The sequence below is a fragment of the Lontra canadensis genome, unplaced genomic scaffold (genome assembly GCF_010015895.1).
Source record: "Lontra canadensis isolate GAN:19392208 unplaced genomic scaffold, GSC_riverotter_1.0 scaffold1, whole genome shotgun sequence".
In the NCBI taxonomy this organism is placed as follows: domain Eukaryota; kingdom Metazoa; phylum Chordata; class Mammalia; order Carnivora; family Mustelidae; genus Lontra; species Lontra canadensis.
Genome location: NW_022630995.1, coordinates 75,799,148 through 75,823,929, shown reverse-complemented (window position 1 = coordinate 75,823,929; position 24,782 = coordinate 75,799,148). Strand labels below are relative to the sequence as shown.

The 24,782-nt window shown below is 37.1% G+C and overlaps 1 protein-coding gene across 1 annotated transcript; it reads right to left on the bottom strand.

Annotated features, from left to right (window-relative positions):
• Positions 1-413: 413 nt before the first annotated feature.
• Positions 414-2,161, bottom strand: PABPC4L (poly(A) binding protein cytoplasmic 4 like). Its single transcript, XM_032857653.1, has one exon. It carries the CDS (start codon positions 1,720-1,722, stop codon positions 610-612), a length of 1,113 nt encoding a protein of 370 aa, XP_032713544.1. The 5' UTR covers positions 1,723-2,161; the 3' UTR covers positions 414-609.
• Between the last annotated feature and the right edge of the window lie 22,621 nt (positions 2,162-24,782).

The following is a 24,782-nucleotide window of genomic DNA, read 5'->3' as shown; positions in this document are numbered from 1 at the left end:
CAGAAAACAACCACGTCAGGATATAACTTCAGAAGAAATTCAACTATTTCCTACTACTTTAAACATTAATTCAAAATGAAATTAGATATTGAATTTATACTAGCCATTCTTAAACCTTTGGTTTCTTTAAAAAGCTTAGATGAGAAATTAGAGAATTTGTTTATGAAAATAAATTACTTTGTGATTTTTAGTTGTAAGAACTATTTTTAGCATATTTTCCTAGAAGAAATTAAAGATAGCAACATTACTAAAATAAGAAAGAAAATATGAATAAACCCAGATAATTACCTCACTTCATGCGGCTCAAAATGTAATAAAAAATATATCTAATTATACTTATTGCTACAGATACTGAATTAAAATCAGAGAAATACACAATATTGTAATTAGAAGATGTGCCTCTGTAAAATGAATCAAGCTTCCAAGATTCATTTATTTTTTCCACACAAGAAAAAAATAGCTTTGTATACAAAACCTTTTATCACAAAGTTTACTAAATTAAGTGGCCATCAGCTGGGATTTGGAATTTTCTCAGGATAATTCAGGCAGAGATCACTATCATTCCAACGCCTGCTGCAAACACTGGCTGGTGCAGTAAGTTTTTCTCTCCTAGGGCCTGTGGGCCAGGGCAATGTAGAGTGGCTTGGAGCCCAAGATTCGCCCATTCATCTCAGCCATTGCTTTAGTGGCCTCCTCAGGAGAAGAGAAGCAGATCAACCCAAACCCTTTGCTTCGCCCTTCTTCCCGCATTATCTTGACTCTGCTAATTGATCCAAATGAAGAAAATTCCCTCCACAGTTTTTCATCATCGATGGTATCATCGAGGTTCTTAATATAGAGCTTCATGCCCCGGCTTCTCCGAAATCTTTCCTGTTTCAGCTGCTCAAACATTTGCTTCAACTCAGCCTGCCGCTCTGATTTTTTTTGTGCCCGGCCTACAAAAAGCAGCTGTCCGTTTATGTCCTTTCCATTCATTTCTTCAACAGCTTTTTTGGCAGCCTCATGGCTATCAAAACTCACAAAGCCAAAGCCTTTGGATTTCCCACTGGAATCTGTCATCACCTTAACACTCAGGGTTTTGCCGTATTTACCAAAAACTTCCTTCAGTCTCTCATCATCCATGTCATCGCCAAAGTTTTTGATGTAAACATTGGTGAATTCATTGACCTTGTTTTGGAGCTCAGCTTCCCGATCTTTACGGTTTTTGAATCGGCCAACAAACAGCCTGCAGTCCTTAAGCAGGGCCCCATTCATCTCCTCGATGGCCCTGTCAGCCGCGATCTGGTTCTGAAAGTGCACAAATGCATAACCCCTAGAGCCTTGATCATCAGTCATTACTTTGGAGGACAGGATCTTCCCAAAAGCTGAAAAATGTTCATAAAGGGTTTTATTATCAATAGATTTGTCTAGATTCTTGATGAACACGTTCCCAATGCCAGATTTCCTTAAGTAGGCATCACGTTGAGACCACATGAGACGGATGGGTTTGCCTTTTATCATGTCAAAGTTCATTGTATCCAGGGCCTTCTGGGCATCAGCCAGCTTCAGGAAGTTCACGTAGGCATAGCCCAGCGAGCGGCGGGTGACCAGGTCCCTGCAGATGCGGATGGACAGCACAGGCCCCACGGCGCTGAACTTTTTGAACAGCAGGTCCTCGGTGACATCTGCATTGAGATCACCCACATACAGGGATGCCTGGCGGTACTTGGCTGCTACGTTCATCTCTTTGCTCCTCCCCACGTGAGCCTGTCCCTAGCAGCGCTTGGAACGATTCCAGCAGCAAGGTGACCAGGCCACGGTCTGGGCCGGGCTCACGCGTGATGGCCTGAGGATCAGGGCTTAGAGGCCTAGAGGTGGGGTTCAGGGACAGCTCCAGCAGGTTAGGCAACAGCCTCATCAAAAACCTCCCCCGCCCCCACAAGCAACCAATTCGGCTCTAACTGTATGATAGCAGCAGAATTCTGAAATCTCAAAGAAAGGCTGGCAGGGCAAGACGTTCCTTCCCCATCAATCTGTGAGAAATCTTCAAGGGGTGGGCTGGCCCTCCATCTGAGCGTTCTCTACAGGCACCCTGGTTGCTGGTTTCTGAATAAAAATAGGCCTCTCTCAGGCTGGTGTAAAGTTACAGCTGCCGGAGGAAGAACTCCACAAGTGGCGTTAGAGGCGGCTGCTCCAGCCGCGCAGTGGGGACGGAGGGCGCAGGGCCCCGGCGAGACCCGAACCCGCCGGGGGCCGAGTTCTGCAAAGCGCCGCGGCCAAGGCGCCGCCGGGGCCAACGCGGGCCGCGGGCGCCCTGGCAAACCCCGGCCACTCTCCGCAGGGCCGACCCGGCGCGGCGCCTGGGGATGGACGAGTGGGGGAAGGGGGAAGCGGACGGACCCACGGACGCGGCCCAGCAGGCTGCGGCCGAGCTGGGGCTGGGGGCTCACCCGGGCTGCGGCCGGCGGGGGGCGGGCTGGCGGCTGGCGGGAAACCCGGAACTCGCGCGCTGAACTTCCCGCGCACCCGCTGCCAAGTGGGATGTTTTCTTTTTAATATTTTTTGAGAATGTTCTTCTTCCCCCCGCCCCTCTCACACATTTCCCACCTCCCTCAGACAGTTACGCGGAGAAGCAGGAGGCGGTGACTTGGGTGGAGAAAGGCTGACTAGGGGAGTGGCCCTAATAAACCCACCCGCCTGCAGGGATTTGCACCGGTCTCACCGGAGGATCTTTTCCAAACGTGGATCAGGGCTTGTCACTTCTTGCTTATCATCCTCCAATGGCTTCCTTTGACTCGTGGATGAGGCCCAACATCCTCACCTTGTGCTACAAAGTTCTGCAGTATTCCTGCCAAGTTCCAGCCTCAACTTACTGCTTGGTTCCCCTTACTAAAATCCATGATAGGCTGACTTATTTTTTTCAGGGCCACCTTTACAAAAATGGACTTCTCAGAAATCAGTTTAAATACTCTTTCCAAATAGACGTTTTCCCTAAGTAATTTAGGAACGTTTTGATTTCCCTCTTAGAACCCTAATAGTACCCTTGTAATTCCGTGACAGTAGGGGCCATGCCCATTTTATTTCTAGGCCTAACCGAGGGTCTTTCAGAAATGGGTTGTTCAATGTTTATTCAATTTATTGACTATGGAATAGATGCGGTATTTAGCCTGAGGCTGTTTTTCATGCCCAGGGACATGAAGATAGTGTTGCTTACCTCAGAGAGTATTGTAAGGATTTAATGAATTAATAGACTTGGAAATATCTAACAGTATCTGACAGTCCAGGTTTTCAGTAATAATGATTTTATTTCCCCTACCATTAAATAAATTTCTTAACATCATTTTCATAAAACCTTAAAATGTGTATCATAACTCATCTTAAGGATTGTTACAAGCAAAGTGGATTTGGGTGGATCAGTTTATATAAAGCTAATTACATAAGGCTTTTCAAACTTTAATGGACATAGGAATCACCTGGGGATTTTGTCTGAAAGCAGATTCTGATTCAGAAACTTGGAATGAACTGGAAATTCCATTTCTAAAAAGCTCCTGAGTGATGCAAATTCTGCTGCTCTGTGAACTATGCTAAATGACAAGGTTTAAAGTTAAATTAGTGAGTCCCCATAGTGGCATCTTTTCTAATGTAAGAACAAGAAAAAGTATATTTCTCCTTCATAATATAATGATACTCTAGCAATTAGTAGTACATTAAAACAACAACGACAACAACAAACATTAAAATCAGAGCATGATTCTCATTATAAAATCCAAATTGCTTTTAGCATATCTAAAATTGAATAATGGGTTTGTGATTCCTCCCAAATTAATCCTGATTAATGACTTCTGTTTGTGAAGTTTATTGTTATATGTTGCTCCTGTAAAATCGTTAGTTCAAATAAATAATCTTTTCTTCAGCCATATCTTCAAGGCTTCAATTTAAAAAAAGGAAGAAGGATGGGCATGTGGGTGGTTCAGTCAGTTAAGCATCTACTTTTGGCTCAGGTCATGATTCCAGGATCTTGGGATTGAGTTCCACATGAGGTACCCTGCTCAGTGATGAGTCTGCTTCTTTCTTTCTTCCTTCCCCTCCCTCCTGCTCATGCTCCCTCTCTTTCTCAAATAAGTAAAACAATTAAAAATAAATGAAGAAAGAAGGAAGAAAGACCAGTTATGTAGATAGTAGACACATCAATGAATATCAGCAACATTCCAGCATATGCTTTAAAAATTCAGATGCTACTTTGGCATTGTTTAAAGTAAATAAAATTCTTCATACTCAATATTATCAAATTTTTAAAAGAAAGTTTCTAACTATATTTTTCCCGAGAATTTTGTCTCAAGACTATTTCTAGGAAATATGCCTAAGATCACATTAGGTCTTTGTATAATAGTAATTCAGGTATAGCAAGATACCAGAATATTCAAGAACTCATGGGTTTTTCCATTTCACTTTGTGTGGTCTTCACCCAGCATATTGTGAAAAATAAAAAAAGGAGTTTCCAAATTCAGAATTTAGTACTATATTTTTTGACTCTAATCAACTTATATGGAATAGGTACAAACCTCAATTTGTTAAATTACCACCAATCATGCTCCTTCCTATCTATTCTACTCATTATACTGTTTTAATTTTTTATATTTTAACAAAGCAAGTGCTCTTAAACATCTATGATTCTTCCTTCCCTTTAATTCTCTAAATTTTATCTTTTGCTTTTGTCAGACGTGTTCATTCACTAATTTCTTAATTTGGGTACTCTTTCCATTTATCCTGCTTTTCCCTTCCAGTTGCACTTCTTTACCTCATTTCCTTGTGTATTATTGCATGAGTTTTATTCATTTATCTTCTTTTACCTATATGCCAGTCTGTCTATATGCCAGTCCATCTTTCATTTTGCTGCCAGAATTAATTTTGTTAAAGTTTCTTCCATAAGATTTTAGTGAAAAATAACAAATGGCTTCCAAAACTTTGCAAAATCAGTCCCATCATAAGTACATGTATCTTCTGTCAGGCTTGTACTTCAATTGTTGTACATACATGTGCGGTTCTTGGATTATCCAAATTCTGTCATCCTTCAGTTCCATTTGTGCCAACTTTTTTTTTTTTTCCTCCCAGTAGTCCAGCTGACTGGCACTGATTACTTCTCCTTTTCTGAAATAATCTATTTAACATTTCCACTGTATGTATGAAACTAATTTTGGCATGAGTTCATTGGCTTTGATAAACCTTGACTTTAAATTATCATGTATGATATTGTCTTAAGCTTTCTTTAGCTCATCGTTACAGCTACATATATTGCCGACTTGAATGTCTTCTTACTTCCTTAACTACTCTGAACATATTTCAGTCAAGGGCCACTATTTTGCCTCATTTCAAAGTAAGTTGTAATTTTGCTTATGTTTCTTTTAGCTCAATTGTCCCTTCAATGTACAGATTTATTACGTGGGTGGCTCACAGAATTAAGTGGGAATTAAGGGCTTCTCTGCCTTAATGACAGGAAAACGGTCCGTGTTTCTATTCACTGATACTGATGTCAATGTAAGTTATTGCTAACTTTCATATTTATTTTGGAGAAATTAATAAATAGCTACTATGAATTTGAAAATGCATTTTAAAATAAAAATCTGTGGTATTAATTAGACCAAACTAGTTTCTGATATCGACTTGAATCATTGCTCTGATGTAGTCAACTACTGATAAAAATTTTCTTATTTTTGCTCAAAATGATCTTTAGTGTCTTAATTGAAATAATTACATGAATAAAACTTTCTTTTATTATACTTAGAAAGTGCCATGTTTAATATTTACTCTAAAGTATATTGTCCCTTTCAGATTATTTGGGTTCAATTTCATTTGACAATTAGGGTCTTTTTTCAGATTTAATTGTTTTCTGTTATCTTTTTACCCAAATGCAGTATTAACTTCTTTAACATGAGGAATGTAATTTACATATCAGAGTTAGCCTTCACCATATGGGCATTTCAAAACGTCACACACAATAAGTAATGTCTGATTACTAGTAGATCTCGATCAAAAGTTCAGTTCAATCCAAAATATCATTTACTAGTACAAATATCAGGCATTGTTGCAAGAAAACTGAATAAGACAGCATTAAAAAAAAATAGATAGCATTTTTCCACGAAAGTATCATAGCTCTTATTAGGGGAAACAAAACAAAACAAAACAAAAAACAAAAACAACAATGTAAAAGCAATAATCTGAAATAGGTAAGATAGAAATGTAGTGTAGCATAGCAGATATTTTAATAATTCTGTCTATGAAGGTTAAAAAAGCCTTTTCAGAGAAGATGGTGTTAGAGAAGATTTGGGTGTCTTTTGTGAACTCCAGGAAAATTTAGGGCTAAGTAAAGTTAGTAGTAACTGGTATCCAATAATATTACTGGAATATAAAGTGTGAAGAAGGAAATGTCAGGAATTGAGGCAAGACAAGGGGCAATAAGCCAGAGTGCCTTACATGCTAAGTTATGATACAGACTTCATTCTAAATGAGAACTATTGGAATAACTGATTGAAGTGACATGTTTACACAATATTTCAGAAAGATAATGTGAAAGTAATATGAAAGTCATGGAGTCACAGAAAAAGGAAGGAGGAAAGATGCAAAGTAAAGATGCAAAATCATTAACCACCTTGCATATAAAAATGTATTTTCAAATAAAATATTTTATACTAATTAGACCAAAGTACTTTCTGAAGTCTTGAATCATTCCCTGAGGTAGTTAACTACTGGTAGAATAGTTCTAGAAACTGAGAATATGATGACTATTAAGGTACAACTGGTGATGAAAAACAGTTAAAGTTGTAATCTGACTGCCCTCAGATGGGTGCCCAAAGCCCTTCAATTTTGTCACTGTGCCTTCCCTACTTCACTTGTACCTTCTCCCTTTGCTTCAGAATTCTGAATTCCTCTTACATTTGTCCCACATTGCCAAAGCCTGGAAAACTGTTCACTCTGCATTCTCAGATTCTTCAGAATTCCTTTCTACAAAGAATAAGACTTCTCTATTACCAGTGCTGATCACTTCTCATAACACCAATACATTGTAACATTATGCCAAAATCTTCTCAATCTCACCAGGAGTAAAGTTAAGGAAAAACAGAAGGAGTGAAATGGTCAGAAAATACCCTTTGCCCCACTCTCTTTTCTAAATGGAACCTATGTGCCATTGCAAAGGAAAGTCTTTTGTGCTTTAACCTTGATGCAGAGAGAGGGATTGAACTACTATCTTACTTTTCATACCAGGGAAGAACTCGCATCTTCCATAGAGATGTTCATGTCATTACTGGTCATTCACACAGGGAAGATTTTCTGACATCTATTGTGGGGAACTGTCATTTACTCTGGACAGAGATCTTTCCTGCTCATCATTCTAGTTTTTACTCATCTATACTGCAGCCCTTAGAATTAGTCAAATTTCTACCTAGAAAACAGTGTCCCAGTTTCCATGGGCTTAACCTCAAAGGTCTCTGCATTTAAGATCTATGGAAGTCAGTGCAGTAGAAGATACAGGATTGACAGGGTCCTGGGAACTGATCTTTAGGTTGCTGATTTTTTCTTCTCATTCTCCTTCACTCCTTCATGCGTATCCCTGAGTGGGTGCCATATTAAGTAATGTAAGCAGGCTGTTACCAGTTTAGAGTGCATGATTATCATCTCCCCTGCCCTATGCCAGGCCTATTTCTGTAATTGGGTAAAAACATTTTATGATACAGTAACTTTTCTGCCTGGTCGCAATTTCTGGCTGCAACTGGCAAACTCAAATGTTCAAAAAAGTCTTCAAGTTATAAAGTCCCTTTCCAGCAGTTTGCTAAAAACTTCTGTATTTAACGCAAAATCTTTTCCTCAGGTAGCAATTCCTGCAATCTTACCTAGGTGTGTTACTGCATTTTCTGATACTTGCTGTTATGTCAAACTGTCAGAACTAATCAACTGGCCTAAAAACTGCCCTATTTAGCTACTTGCTATGTGATATTCTCCTTAATAATACCATTACCACATACATAACTTACACAGACTCATTTGGTATTTTTTTATTTTTTGTCACTGCCCCCCAATGCACACACTCAGCACACCATGACCACCATCATCTCTAAAATGTAAATTCCATGAAGGCAAAAATTGTGTCTGACTTAGTCACCACCATATTCTCAATGCCCCAAATAAGAGCTAGCGTACAATAGGTTCTCAAAGTGTATGTTTTGAGTGTTGGTAGACAATTACTATTCATAGATCTCTTACATCTCTGAAAGGTTTGTCAATAAAGGCACTATAGTTTAAATGATGTTTCAAACAGCTTTGAAAGATAGAGATAACCTTCCTTTCTGAAGCAAAGTGTAAGTTTATTCACAGCCTAGCAGTATAGAGATACTGTCTCTCTTTGGAGCACAGAACAGGCATGTTTCCTCTCCTTCATAAAATATTCAGGTTTTCTAAGAACTGGGTGACTGTCCTCTTAGGAAACCCACTGTGGGTGCCAGTGTCACCCAGATGTTCACATAATACCATATGGGAATTTGGGCTTGCAGAACTGTTTTACACACACACACACACACACACACACACCACTACTATGTTTGCTACTGTTATTATTATTAGTAATAAAGTCTTTGTCTCTCACCCAGGAGCATTGTTTATTTTACCAGTATCCATAAAACTGTGGCAAGCTAAACTCGCAACTTACAAATAAAGGTGAAGTCTCAGACTCTTCACAGATTTTGACAGTTATAGTGATAAGGATAGAATACTGACATAGCCATAGCTTTATGGAAAGGAAGGTTAAGGTCTCACAAATAAGCTAATGGGATTTGAGGGAAGTCTATGAGTTTCAGCAGAAAAAAACACTGACCAAATAATATCATCTACAGGACAAAAAAATGATTCTTCAGTTTCTTGGCTGTTAGGAGGAATTGGGTAGGCCGCTTCAGGATAACAATAGGGAAATAGATACAAAGTCAGCTGTCCAAATAGTGCCCTCGCTGTTAACTTCTTGCAGGGGTGATTTCCTCACGAATCTGGTAGTCAGCCTCAGGTCCATCCCTTTGAAACCACTAATATTAAAACTAATCCAGGGTAGGCACACTGTTCTGACAGTTTTCAGACAACAGTTGCAGAAACTTGTACCTCTGCTGAACATGAGAAGAAGGACATTCATGAGCACTGCAGACATTAACAAGAAAATCAATAGAAATCTGGCTGATTCTCATGGTAGATGTGGATGGGTGGAATATGTAAGGCTTGTTAAGGAAGAATGACAACTGCATGCCATTTCCTGCCTCAGCTGCTCTTGTACTCTATTATACCAACCTCAGACTCATTTGAAGATAAGAGTAAAAGGGTCTCCAGATTTGTGTTTCTTTGTTTTTCAGTAGGTACTGACTACTGGAAAGCATTTTTGGCCCAACAGGTTTTTCTGAGACAGAAGAACTCTGGTGGGAAACTACAGATGAGTAATTGACTAGTATTCATGCTCTTACTATCCTGACAGGCTTCGAGGAAGGTGGGCACCTAAATCACTGATTCAATGAAATATATACAAAGTCTTGCAGTAAACCTCTTTCTACTCTTCAGAAAAAGTCCCCTAGCTCCTATACTAAATCAAGGTGAAAACTTAAGAGATATTATTATAACAGAGGAGCAACAAGTACCTCAGAATTGTTCCTTTAAAGAAGCTACTATTCTATGAGGCAAATCCCAGTTGGCAAAAGCACACAAATCCAGCAGCCCCAACTGCAAGTGGCTGTTAAATAAGACTCCTCAAGACTGAAAGAGTTGGTGTTAGTCATTATGAACATACTGCCTAATAAAGATCGTTGAGCCAGCTAAAAATGTTGGAAATTCATTTAGTTGAATCCCAACATACTATCACACCATTGAACCTGATAATGACTGTGAAGCCTTATTTTATGGCAAGGTGCATCTTTCTTTATTTCCAAACCCTGATCCCCTTTTCCACCTCTATCCTCCACCTCAATCACTTAAATGAGAAAGGTAACTGGCGAGTGGCCCCAGTCTCTCCTGTCGCCAAAAGGAAACCAGATGTCAAGCAGAACCATTCAAGCCTGTTGAGGTGTTTGAGGGAAGGGCTAAAGTAAAATTTCAATGGCTTTTTTTGGGTATTGATGCCCAGTCACAGTCCTGTTTCCTTAGAAGGAGGGAGTGTCCCCAATCCGACTGATGGGTTTGGTTATTATTCATGGGGGGAAGAAAAGCTGAATGGACCTTGTGGATCATTTAGGACAGTAAAATACACTGTTTCTGTTGATTTTACAATTGGATTTGTATTAGTAACTTAGGTGCTAGGTGGACATTCTTACAAATTTGGCAGATTAAAGACAATCCTCTTTTGGAACATTGAACTTGGGACATAAATATTCCTTGTTGAAACATCACGGATGTAAATGTCTATGTTAAGGGTCATTCAGTCATGGTATTGACAACCATCAAGCAGATGATTGAACTCTTAATTCTCAGATTGCCACCAATGTTGTCTGAGTCCATCGTTATATTTTATATTTCATGACTATGTTTCTAAAGTGAGAAAGTTCACACTGTTTTGAGTTCTGCCCATTCCTGTAGAACAGAATGTAGAATCCTCTATTGGGATTACTCCCTCTTGGAGCAGTACACATACCATTGACACATTTATCAGGTTATGGTGTTACTATTCAGGTTCAGTTTGCATCATTGTGACTGCACCACTGTAGCCTCTGAAGCTAAAATATCATATGTTTGTGTTTTTTTAATACCAAGAATATTTAAAGCTTGACAATGGAATACAATTTTTCACAAAGCCACTAAGCAATATGTTGATATTCTTGATATTCAATAGTTTTTCCATATTCTTCACTAGCACAGATATCTGGTAGGTGAAGAATTAGAATGTCCTTCCCAAAAATCAACTCAGAAAGATTCTGACTCTACTTTCTTCATCTACTCTTGGTCCAGAACTTTCAGTCAGAGATTTTAATCACTGAATAAGTCTGTCCACAGCAAGTGATCATCTCATTTGGCCACTTCCCGAGTAATGATCAGGATCAAGGCTGTGGGTTTTTTGACCTACTATGAATAGCTGGCATTCTACTCTGCCCATTCATGACCATGCTGGTGTTTCTTTCTCCTAATGTCATCACCAGGCTGGACAAGTTAACATACCCTCCAAGGAGTAGCCTGGCCAAAAGGAGTTCAAGGGATTCAAACTCTCTTCTAATGAAGCTACTGAATATCTTCCTTAGACTGACATATTTCTAGACCATAAGAATAATGACCATTTATCAGTTTTACACTATACTACTACTACTACTACTAGTATTCAGCAGTACACTACTCACCAAGTCCCTTTATTGTGGCCCAGGCCAACCAAAATAGGGTGTATTTGCTCTCAGGTACTTGGCTTTTATGGATAAAAGGTCTGGATGCAAGTAGAAGATGGTTTAGTATTGGACGAAGTTATAGATCCAGAAATGAGGCACAGCAATTTTGTAGTAAAAAGAGGGAAAGCACCAATCTGTGTACCCAGGGAATATTTTAGACCTCAGGAGGTATCATGAAAGGAAGAACATCAATGATCTCTGTCTTTTAGAATCATGTCAGACACTTGCTCATGACACATGCACACACTGATGCGCTGCTCCCACCTGTGGAGAGGACTTTAAATTTAATTGACTACTTTATCTTCCATCCCCTATCACGTGGCTTTAACCATGATTCAAATTTCACTACCCTTAAGCTTACTGTAAAGACTTTTGAACACAGCAAGAGATGGTCTTGCCTCCTGCACTTCCTGTCAACATCTCAAATGTTTTCCCTACTCCTCCTTTTTAATAATGACTGATTATTCAGTCATTCCATATAGTAGATGAATGCCACCAAGGTGTTGGCACAGACTGAAAAAAATAGGTTAGTCTGGCTCTTGCCAGACAGTTCCTCAGAAACAAAACAAAACAGAAAACAAACAAACAAAACAATACAACAACAACAACAACAAAAATTCCCACCCCTGCTTATTTGAAATAAACTAAGAAAACTAAAATATACCAGCTAGAGAGGAGGATACATCAGAGGCACTACTGACCTGACTGATGTAGGTCCCATACAAAGGCACAAAAAACCATAACAACACTTTCTTTGTAGGGGCATTATGTGGATCTGTGGGATTGTACTTCTGTTTAGAAGCTTGGCATTCACTTGCTTTTCCTTTGAAAACGTGGTAGCGTGCACCTTAGAAATGGCCATAAGAGACCTTCAGGTGTTTAAGGAAATACCACCTGTACATCATGTAGCTGTAAAAAGGCTGTGGAGAGTTCTCCAAAATACAAAGATTTGTGGATAATCTTCCCAGAGGGATAAATGATTTGTAATTTGTGTGCAAACTATGAACAACTATCCCTATAATATGAGTCACGCAATTAGAATTGGTGATATGAAATTTATTCCTGAATTTATCTGAAGTGATTAATAACAGTATTTTGGCCCAGAAAGACATGCAGGTCAATTTCAATTCACTGTCCAAGTTCATTATTGATAATAGAACTATCCAGACTTTATCCTTGCAAGCCAAGCCAGTTTCTGTACAATCACATACATATCCTACCATACCAGGATTAGTAACTCAGACAAGATAGAAAGGTCAATAGAGAAAAATAAGAAGAAAGTCATTTTCCATCTAAGGTAGAGCCTGATGATCTATAGGAATTGATCGGTTGGTTGGATCTAGTAGTGTGGTATACATGGTGAAAGTAATATTACAAGTTTGTCTTACCTGTTGTTTGGCATCCTGTTGGTAGTAGTCTTAATATTGACAATATGAGACAAATTGAGTGCATCTACTCCCAGCCTCTGTTGGTTAGAGGGCCAAAAAAGTGGTATACTCAAGGGAACATTTGCCAGAAGACGAGATGGTTTAGAAGAGGTGGATATTGATAAGGAATGACTTTCCATGTTGTGTGTGTGTGTGTGTGTGTGTGTGTGTCTGCATGAATTGTGAGGAGCGGCAAGGACTACCATTTTTCCAGACTTTTCTAGGACGTTTATATAGTGAAGAGCCTCAGAATTGTATCTATCCAGAGCAAAAATAAACAATAAGTTCCCTAAACTCAAGTTCCACTCCATTAATGAAACCTAATCGATATTTAGGGATCACCTGATTCTTTTTATATAACCCTTGGGCAACTGTGCTTGGGAACTGGCAAAAGAAAGTGTATATACTTCACTTGCTGCTATTACAGTGAGTGATGAAGTTCTTTGTATCTTATTCAGGAATTTTATGTCTTCTGCCAGCTTTCTTGAAACTGGGATGCTAACTTGGTAGTAGAGTACTTTGCAGGTAGGGAGAAATCAGAGCCTTCACAGTCGTTGACACTGAACAAACGAATGAACGCATTATGAATAAACTGCATCATATATGAATCAGAATTCTCATGACTTTGAAGGAAGATAACACTTTGCTCACTGGCATTCTTTTTTCTTTCTTCTCTATTACCAGTATATCTCCGCATTGTCACACTGCACTCAGCACCAGTTCATCTCCACGGGTCAAACAGTGATACACTTAAGTGCCATCAGTAAGGTTACAAGCTGCCTGACATGTGGCCTTTAGTTCTCTATTTTGAGTTTCAGTGGGTTTCCTTAGCTCCCTTTGTTCCTAATGCCTTTGCAAAATTAGCATTATCCTCACAACAAAATTGAAAACAACTTGGATTTATGTTTTCGGTATTTTCTACTCCATCAAAAATTTACCAGCGGGTATTTTTAACCTGTCCACTACTACTTGACCAAAGGCATCTAAAGTCTCCATCATTTTGTTTTTCAGGCTCTGGAACATTTCAGTTTGGTCTCTAAAGTCAAGTACCACTATATGTGCACTACAAAAATCCTGGATTTTACAACATGAAGATATTGAGGAGCATCTGGATTGCTTATATTATTTCTTTACTAATACTAAAATCTCATGGTTCCTTGGTCGGTGGGGTACAATTCAGAATTGACTGGCATTCTTCTATTAATTCTACCATCACCTACTTGCCACTTCTTTATTTTCCAGGAACGAGACATTGAAATATCTTTAATGCTTAAAGTCTTGGCATTAGTCATCATGGGCTTCCTTTCCTAATATTTCATGGAGAAAATTTTCTGTATAGATCATCCTAATAAACATAAATAAAAGAAGGCATAGTCTTGGCTGACTTTCTAGTTAGAAATTCTCTGTTTCAAATCTACAGTCCACAACTGTCCTGGTGTTAAGATACCTATCTCCTTCAGATTCTTTTTCCCCAAGAGGGTTATAACTTTCAAGTCTATGGCTACAACTAATCCTACACATAGTTCTTCTAACAGTTTCTAACAACTGTAACTTGATTCAGAGTACTTGTTACTACACCAGAGTTCAATAATCCTGAGGGAAAGACCCTACAAATGCAAATCTGCTATTGTCCCCCAGAAAGACTACAATTATGAGCAAGTCTGGTACATGGATGAGAACTAATTCAGCTTTGTCTACAGCCAATCATAATCACTTTCAGACACACAGAGTTAGTCTCAAAGGGCAAACCAAAAGTTCTTTTTTTCATTGCTATCTCTTTTTTATTTCCTATCTGCTCTGTACTGCTTCAGGATTCCTGGTTTATCCTGTATCACTTCTTGTGGTCAAGGCTAGCAAACTCATTGACCATGGATCCTGATATTCTTCCAAGAGGAGTACATACAAAACATTTTTTTTCATGCTAACTTTGATTGCCTCTTTATGTCGTAATGTATCTTTTTAAGTTTTTATTTAAATTCCATTTAATTAACATACAGTAATATTAATTTCAGGTGTACAATATAGTGATTCAACACTTCCATACATTACCTGGGGCTCATCACAGCAAGTACACTCCTTAATCCCCATCACCTAGTCTACTTGTCCACCCGCCCCCGCCCCCACCTCCCTTCTGGTAATCATCAGTTTGCTTTCTATAGTCAAGAGTCTGTTTCGTGGTTCGCTTCTTTCTCAATCTCTCTCTCTCTCTTTTTTTTTTCCTTTTGCTAGTTTCTTTTGTGTCTTAAATTCCACATATGAGTGAAATCATATGGTATTTATTTTTCTCTGACTTTTTTTACTTAGCATAATACTCACTAATTCCATTGAGGGAAAGACCCTCATTGAAAATAGCTAAGTTATGGAAATACCCCATGTCCACGGACTGAAGAATGGATATTCTTCAGTCCAGTATATGCATATATATACATATACATATACTTATACTGGACTACTTAAGTATAAAAAAGAATGAAATAATGAAATCCCGCCATTTGTCATAATATTTTTTAAAGCAACATAATACTGAGTTAATATTTCATTCTTACAGAAACTGTTTCACCAGGGTGAGGATGGGAAGAAAAAGGGCTTAAAGTGACAGAGAGCCTAGACAACCACACAGTCATTTGGATAATTACTAATGATGACCTGGGTTAAGACAGTGGCACTGGGAGTTAAAATAGCTTAAAGTTGCTATATATACAGGAGATAAAACTTGTATGTAATCTGAATTATAACTTTTTTCTCAAATTACTCTAATAAAATTTTAGTATTTAACTAATAAAGCAACAATCTGTTGTACATCATCTATGTCACCCATACTGTACATTTCTATATAAAATATTGAGCTCAGAATAAAAGTTCAACCAATAGTTAAAATTTAAAAAAATTCATTATTATCAGTTTTATATATTCTTGCCTATTGATTTCTGACAAGTCCTAAAGGGACTGTTTCCATTGTTCCCACTATTTCTCATTGTTTTAGATTTGGATATCAAAGGCAGAAACATTACATAAGTTGCCCAGCACAGTAATCCCTTCTTATCTGTGGTTTCACTTTTCCGGGTTTTGGTTACCAGCCATCAAACACAGTTTAGAGGTAGGTGATCTTTCTTCTGACTTATCATCAGAAGGTCGTGTAGTAGCCAAACATTACATCACAATGTCTATGTCATTCACTTCACTTCACTTCTTCTCATCATGGAGTCACTGTATTAGCTCACATCATCACAAGAAGAAGGGTAACTACAGTATAATAAGGCATTTTGACAGAGAGAGAAACCACATTCTTTAAATTTTTATTACAATATATTGTTATAATTGTTATAATTATTTTATTATTAGCTATTGTTAATCTCTTACTGTACCTAATTTATATTTAAACTTTATCATATGTATAGGAAAACATAGTATATATAGAATTTATCCCTCTCTGCAGTTTGAGGTTTCTACTGAGGGTCTTGAAATGTATCCCTCACAGAGTAGAGGAGACTACTGTAATTGGAATAGAAGAAAGGGAAGATTTTAATCTGTGTGTCTCTAATTACCAAATTCATATTATTTCCATTACATATGTAACGTTAACTTTAAATATGTTTGTGATGTCTCAGTGAACATGCCTGTGTATCTAATTTTTTACTGAGATTTAATTGACATATAATATTGTGTAAACTTAAGGTGTACAACATGTTGATTTGATGATACATTTATATACTACAATATGATTACCATGGTAGCACTAGCTAATACCTCTATCAAGTCACATAATTATCATTTCTTTCTTGAAGTGAGAACAATTAAGATCTAATTTCCTAGCAACTTTGAAGTTCATAATATATTATTGTTGACTATAATATCAATGCTGTCCATCTGTATTTTTTTTAACAATAACTAAATTAGCCTAGCAGGCATTTTGAAAACAAAACCCAATAAAAACAAAACCTCAAGAATTTTTTCATTCTCTCATCACTCAAATTTGTATTCCCACTTGTTGACTCAATCTAGGAGCCATTTACAATATCTTGTTATCATTCTCTGTGCCTCTACTCTTGGTATTTCTCTAATTTTCTTCCCTTTATATCTTGCTACCACATCTCTTCTGACCCTCAGCTAACTAATGAAATAATTAGTGAGACCATATTGTGTGAGTTCCTAACAGACAGTGTGTCAAGGTGACAGTGAAGGCAAATGCATCAACAGGCCATGAATGAGGTGTCAGGGATTCTGGGAAGATGTGCCACTTTGACAGACAGGGACACCACCAGAAATCTCTTGACCCTCTGGAATTTCCACACTGACACAGCTAAAATCCTCTCCAGTTGTTCTGTTCCCAGAAGAGATACAGGCTAATTTTAGATGAACCACAAAAATCGCTCAAGAAATTTTTGAGAGATGATCCAGAAGAAAACAGAATGAGAGAGAAAAAAAAGATATTGAAAAAATGGCTATATTCCAGAAATAAAATAAACTGACCTGGAATTCTACTAGATAGACTTCAGGAAAAAAGGTTAATTCTCTGATGATGTAAGGTTAGTCATCTTTATGAATTTTTTCTGGAATTGATTTTTCCATTTGTGAAGGAGAAATTGTGACATATATATGAATGTGAAATTATCTGATATAATAATGAAAGCCAACAATTACTGAGTGCTTACTATGAGCCATATTCTATTGTAAGTGTGAATTGTTTGATTTTTATACAAGAATATGTATAAATATTCTTTATAGATACTACTATTAGTTCCATTTACAGGTGAAGATGATGAGGCACAATAATTTGCCCAAGGTCATATGGATACAAATCTAGACTGCTTGACTCTATGGTCAGTTCTTGGCTTCATTGATGAGAAATGTTGTAGAAGTAACCCATTTACTTCAGATACCATTGAATGGTCATTCTGAGACTATTTATGGAAAGGCAGTGGGGTGAGGGTGTCTACTGTGTCTTTGGTTTCTTCTGGTAGTTCTCCTTTACATTGTAGCCAATATTAGTCAGTAGACTCTGACTCAAACACTCATTTAGTTTACCTATTTGGCTACAACCCTCTCTATGGCTCTTTAATACTTTTTTATCCTCTGGTCCCTGTTACTTCACTGGGGTCTTACTTCATACACTGGTGAGCCACTAAAGGATTTCCCTTGCTCTGAAGATACCACTCTCTACCCACCTAACTCTGTCTAGCTCAAAATATTTAGTTTCAATCTTCCAGCATCCTCAGCCCATCTACATATAACATGCAAATTAGGCAAGGGCAGACATTTGGGCCCTCTTACACTGCAAGAGAACTGGGTGGTTAAAAGACTTAGATACAATTGTTAGATCGTCTTCGTGATAGACCCTTTAAGAATGATGTAGTGTCCTTCTTTATCTCTGACTACAGTCTTTAGTTTAAAATCTAATTTATCTGCTATGAGAATCACCACCCCAGCTTTCTTTTGAGGCCTATTGGCATGAAAGATGCTTCTCCATCCCTTCACTTTCAGTCTGGATGTAACCTTAGGTTCCAAATGGGTCTCTTGTAGACAACATATGGATGGGTCCTGTCCTATCCAATCTGCAACTCTCTACCATTTTATGGGAGGATTTAGGCCGTTCACATTGAGAGTGATTATTGAAATATGTTTTTATTGACATCATGTTATCTTGTTTCTATAGATTGTCTCTGTAAATTTCCGTTTTTTGATGCTCTTGGTTCTTTCTTCTCTTATAGAACCCCCCCCCCCCTTAATATTTCTTTGTGGTCACATACTCTTAAACTTTGCCGGTCTTAGAAACTCTTTATCTCTCCATCCATTTTGAATGTCAACCTTGCTGGATAAAGTATTCTTGGAAGAATAAACATTCAAAGCCATCCCAATCAAAATTCCACTGGCATTGTTCAAAGAGCTGGAACAAACAATTCTAAAATGTGTATTTTAGACCCAGAAGAGACCCCAAATTGCTAAGGAAATGTTGAAAAAGAAAAACAAAGCTGGGGGCATCATGTTGCCTGATTTCAAGCTTTACTACAAAGCTGTGATCACCAAGACAGCATGGTACTGGCATAAAATCAGACACACAGACCAGTGGAACAGAGTAGAGATCCCAGATATGGACCCACAACTCTATGGTCAACTAATCTTCGACAAAGCAGGAAAATTTATGCAGTGGAAAAAAGACAGTCTCTTCAATAAATCGTGCCGGAAAAATTGGACAGCTATGTGTAGAAAAATGAAATTTGGCCATTCTCTTACACCATACACAAAGATAAACTTGAACTGGATAAAAGACCTCAATGTGAGGCAGAAATTATCAAAATCCTAGAGGAGAATATAGGCAGTAACCTCTTTGACATCAGCCATGCCAGCTTCTTTCAAGATATGTCTCCAAATGCAAAGAAAACAAAAGGGAAGATGAACTTCTGGGACTTCATCAAGATCAAAAGCTTCTGCACAGCAAAAGAAATAGTCAACAAAATGAAGAGGCAACCCACGAAATGGGAGAAGATATTCACAAATGACAATACAGACAAAGGGCGGATATCCAAGATCTATAAAGAACTCCTCAAACTCAACACACACAAAACAGATAATCACGTCAAAAAATGGGCAGAAGACATGAACAGATACTTCTCCAAAGAAGACATACAAATGACATGAAAAAAATGTCATCATCATTCACCATCAGGGAGATTCAAATCAAAACCACACTGAGATACTACCTCACGCCAGTTAGAATGGCCAGAATTAACAAGACAGTAAACAACAAGTGTTGGAGAGGATGTGGAGAAAGGAGAACCCTCTTACACTGTTGGTGGGAATGCAAGTTGGTGTAGCCACTTTGGAAAACAGTGTGGAGATTCCTTAAGAAATTAAAAACAGAGTTACCCTTTGACTCTGCAGTTGCACTAGTTGGTATTTACCCCAAAGATATGAATGTACTGAAAAGAAGTGCCATCTGTACCCCAATGTTCATAGCAGCAATGGGCATAATAGCCAATCTGTGGAATGAACCAAGATGCCCTTCGATGGGCAAATGGATAAAGAAGATATAGTCCATTTTTATACAATGGAGTATTATGCCTCCATCAGAAAGTATGAATACCCATCTTTTATATCAAAATGGACGGGACTGGAAGAGATTATATGGAGTGAAATACATCAAGCAGAGAGACTCAATTATCATATGGTTTCGCTTATTTGTGGAGCATAAGGAATAACACGGAAGACATTGGGTGATGGAGAAGAGAAGTGAGTTGGGGGAGATTGGAGGGGGAAATAAACCATAAGAGACTGTGGACTCTGAGAAATAAACTGAGGGTTTTGGAGGGGAGAGGGGTAGCAGTTGGGTGAGCCTGGTAGAGGGTATCATGGAGGGCACGTATTGCATAGAGCACTGGGTGTGGTGCATAAACAATGAATTTTGGAACACTGAAAAAAGAAAAAAGACAGATACACAGTTTCTGTTGGCCAACCTTCTAATCTATGACAACATTTTATTGAACTGGAGTTTTCATTGATTTTTTTTTTTTTATATCATGTGAATTTTTTTTATTATTTTTTTAAAGATTTTATTTATTTATTTGATAGAGATTACAAGTAGGCAGGGAGACCCACAGAGAGAGAGGAAAGGAAGCAGGCTCCCTGCTGAGCAGAGAGCCCGACAGGGCTCCACCCCAGGACCCTGGGATCATGACCTGAGCCGAAGGCAGAGGCTTTAACCCACTGAGCCACCCAGGGGCCCCTACATCATGTGAATTTTAAAATGTCCTCAACAGCCCTCTATATTTTCTCTCACCAATGTAATTTGTCTTTAAAAACATTTCAACCTTTTACTTTTTCTTTTGTAGACCACAATTTATTTTGTCTTCCTTTATTGATTATTAGTAAGTACTTTTTGTTTTATTGATACTTTAATCCTTTTATGGCCATTAGAGTATTCATTTTGAATGGTGTTTATTTCCATTCGCTTCACACACATACACAAAATCCATTTCTTGATCATAGACTTACCTCATCCTGTAAACTGCAATGCCATTCGTGGTGAAGATGTAAAACTCAGTAATTTAACTCCCAAAGAAAAATTCTTTGGTGGTTCCTATCATATTTCTCTTTCTCTAACAACCTTAACATTACTTCTCCTTCCTCTAGCTGTAAACCATATTTTATGTCTTATCTAAGTGATATTAAGTGTTTTCTCTAATAACAATTCATCTGGCTCTTATGAAGCTCACAAGTGCTACTAAGAAAGTACTACTTGAGAAATCAGTCTAAATTATTAGAGTTGAAAATATCAACACTTTATTTAACACTAAATAGTGACAAAATTGTTTTCTTTTAAAATTTTTCTTCTAAGAAACATTAAATAGTCTTCATGACTTATTTATAAGTAAGAGTAGAACAAGCTAAAATAGGGTTTATCATAAGACATATTTGGAGGAACAAGGAAATTTATCTTGGAAAACAGGATGTTCATGGCAAATCCTCTAATTATTTTGAGAAACTGAGTTCCAGCTTAATCTGTCTATGTTAAAGGGCAGGACTAGTAAGGTTAGATAAGGAGCAATTTAGCATAATTTGGGGATTTTAAATTAGAGGAGTTTAAAAAAATTAGAGTTTTTTGTAGTAACAAGTATTCAAGCAGAAGCTATATGAATACAGAGCAGAAGTGTGGTAAGGGGGCTTACTTCATGGGAGGCTGGAATAGATGATCACTAAGACTTATTCCTACTTTATTATTTATGGTATACTTTATAATTTTATGGAGACAAGACATTAAAAAATTAGAATCGGTGCTCAAAATATGTAAAAGTTTAAACTGTAGATAGGACTGTTTCATGTCTGTTGGTTATTTGAGTAATTACAAATAAAAAATATTTTAAAGAGAGTATTAGGTAATCAGTACATATTGTTGTCTATTTTTAATTCTTTGATATGTTTTTCCTATGTTCACAGTCTTTTCAGTAAGCTACAGATGCATATTCATAGAACTATTTTCTTTTAAAGATTGATAAAGCAACAGCATTAATAACTATCATTAAAATTAAAATACAGCAGCAAAATTTTATTTCCACTGTTTTCTTCATTTTCACGTATACCAATATCTATAATTCCCAGAAACTTCATTTAAATATCTTCAGATTACTTAACTAAATATTCTGCTTGATTTTTGCAAGGGCAATTAATATAATTCTTCTCTAAAGTATAAACTCTGGGTTTAGAAGACTAAAAATCTTTACAAATGTATATGCATATATTTTTATGCACAGATGTTTATGGATTATATATAGCTAAATGTTTGTGTGTATATTTTTTATGTTGAAGAGAGTAAAAAAATGTAGGAAATGTACAAGTCTATCTGAATGTCAAATCCTCCTTTATTTGAGGATGTGCTATTTCAGATGATTTTTAATATGTATATAAAATGGTAGTAATCAACTCAGACATGCTTTCAACAAACATTTGCTTGGTACTTGTTAAGCATTGTATTAAATGCTGGAGGAAAATGATGCTAGATACAGTTCTTATCTACAGGTGCATACCCAATAGTGGAAGGAGAGAAACAGATATATAAATATCTAAATAAATAAGTTTCTATAAAATATTAATGCATATTTCTTATCAGTACCTGTCACTCATTCCCAAATGGTAAAAGAAACTTCCATTTGTTTTCATCTGTTATAATCACACCCAGTGCTTACTTGAGTGAAAGTGAATGTCTAAGAAGTATTGTTGACTAAATGAGCAGCTAAATTGCTAACTTACTAATGTAATAACTTTGTATTCAGCAAATTGGATAAACAGTATTAGTTAATCAAAATAAATAAAGGCATAGTTTTGATTGGTTAATGTATTACAAGTCTGTTGGTAAGAAGAGGTTTCTGAAGCATAATATTTAGATTTCCCAAGTAAGAATATCTGCTCTAAAATACTAAGTCCATAAACTGTGTTATATTATAAGTTGAAAGAACTGTGAGCAACTTGTTTTACATAAGTAAGAAAATGAGAGTTTCTTACCTGTAGCCAAGACATGTAAATGTATTTGGATTTTTGACTTACAGAAATTAACACTAGTTAGGGAAGAAATTATAAACTCCAAATGTTACTTTCTTAATGCTTTAGAAATCTTTTCTTCTCTAGCATTCCTCCCAACCCACTCTGCTGAAATTTTTTCTTCTTAGCTATCTGATATTTATTTAATGAAGATATTAAAGCCCCAAAGACTGAAACACAAAAAGTTTGAAGTAATTTATTTGGGAGGGTGATGAAACTGTGGCAATTAAAATCTCTGATTTCCCAAACAACTTAATTAAATTCTCCCCCTAAATTATAAAGTTTTGATTCAAATAGCCAGGTTTAAAATGTCCATGGAATACCAGGGGTAGGTGAATTAATTACATTTTTCTCAACCACTGACTCCTTGGAGCTCTGAAAGTCCTTAGTTCATGTCATTTGTGAGCCGTGTCCCCACAGGCAAGTCATTTCTTTCTTTATGTCTCTCTTTCTTAATTAATTAATAGCTGCTGCTAGCACTTCCCAATTCATACAATATGGTTGACATATACAAAGCATTCAATATATCTATACATTTCTTTTAAAAAAGTATTTCCTCTATGTACATGCTCTCACTGAAAATCTAGCCACGTGGCAGTTGCATACAATATCTAACAGCCTGCCAAGTGGTTGGTAGGCAGAGCAGAGGGAGTAGGAGTTCTCTACTGAAAATTACAGTGAGCTAATTTTATCAATATGTCTAATCTGTCCTGCTACACCTCTAATTAGTGAGTAAGGACTTAAATTTCATGGGAGAGGGAAAAACTGGGTGGATAAAAAAAAAATGTCAGGGTACAGCTGAAATGACCTTGAGGGACCAGGTAATCTACAGAGATTTCATCAAAATTATAACTATTGGGACATGGTCAGGAGACCAAGGAGATAAGAGAACTGAATGCAAAAGACTTGGCTTTTTGGCAAAGACTTGTATACCATTATTCATCCTTTTAGTTTCAGAAGAATTTGGTTCAGACACCCATACACTATGTATGACAATATACATAGTCTTTTATTCCCTCCTGCTTTATGAAAATGGTAAAAGAATGTAGATATTTAGTTTTGCTGTGTTCTTCTAGCATTGATTGTTCTAATAATCACTAGAAAATGCTTTTATGTGACCAGAAGATTCTTAAAAAACTCAAGTTACACAATATTGTATATTAGAATGGTGTGATAGTCAAAATAGAAGCATCCTTGCCTTCAGTCACAATAAGGGTTCTCATTTTAAAAGAGAAACTAAGATTATGGGTAAACCCACCAAATATAAACACAAAGAGCACAAACACATTAATATATCTATCACTCAAACCAGAATATTCAGATAGGAAATAGGCCTATTATTTGGGACTTTGGAGAAAGAAGGTCAAATTGTAACGTGAAGTCCATTTTCCTTCTCTTGCTTCCAGGAAAAAATATTCTCAGGGTCTGACTGGATTTGCCTGGGGAAAGTTGCCATGGCATTTCTGCCCAGAACAATATGACTTTGGCTTGTCATCTCTAAATCCTCAGATCCAGGTGAAACCAAATAAAACAGAGTATTTCGGAGCATACTTGAAAAGCAGACTGCATTATGTCTACCGTAATGGCTACAACATGTGACTACAGTTCAATGAACTTAATACTCCCTTTCCCTGTACAAAATGTAAGAACTGGGGTCTGTTTCACATCAGGCTATTCTCTATGATTTTCCATCACAAACGAGATTTAATTAGTATTAACTCAAAAGCTTTATATTTTATAAGATGCCAGAAATCATTAATTAATTTTTCTTAGAGTAACATTTCACACACTACCTACTATTCTTCTTATCCCAGTCTCTTTGCTGTCTAGAATTCTGAGAATTGACATCTAGAAAGAAGACAGTTTCATTTTTATTTTGTATCTTTCTTAATTCTTGGAAACTTTAAGAAAAAAATTAAGACATGAACAAGTACTATTATCAAGTATTTTTTTCCATAGT

Bases quoted from the DNA above. Each gene is read 5' to 3' on its own strand.
- PABPC4L (XM_032857653.1), bottom strand. From the start codon at position 1,722: ATGAACGTAGCAGCCAAGTACCGCCAGGCATCCCTGTATGTGGGTGAT.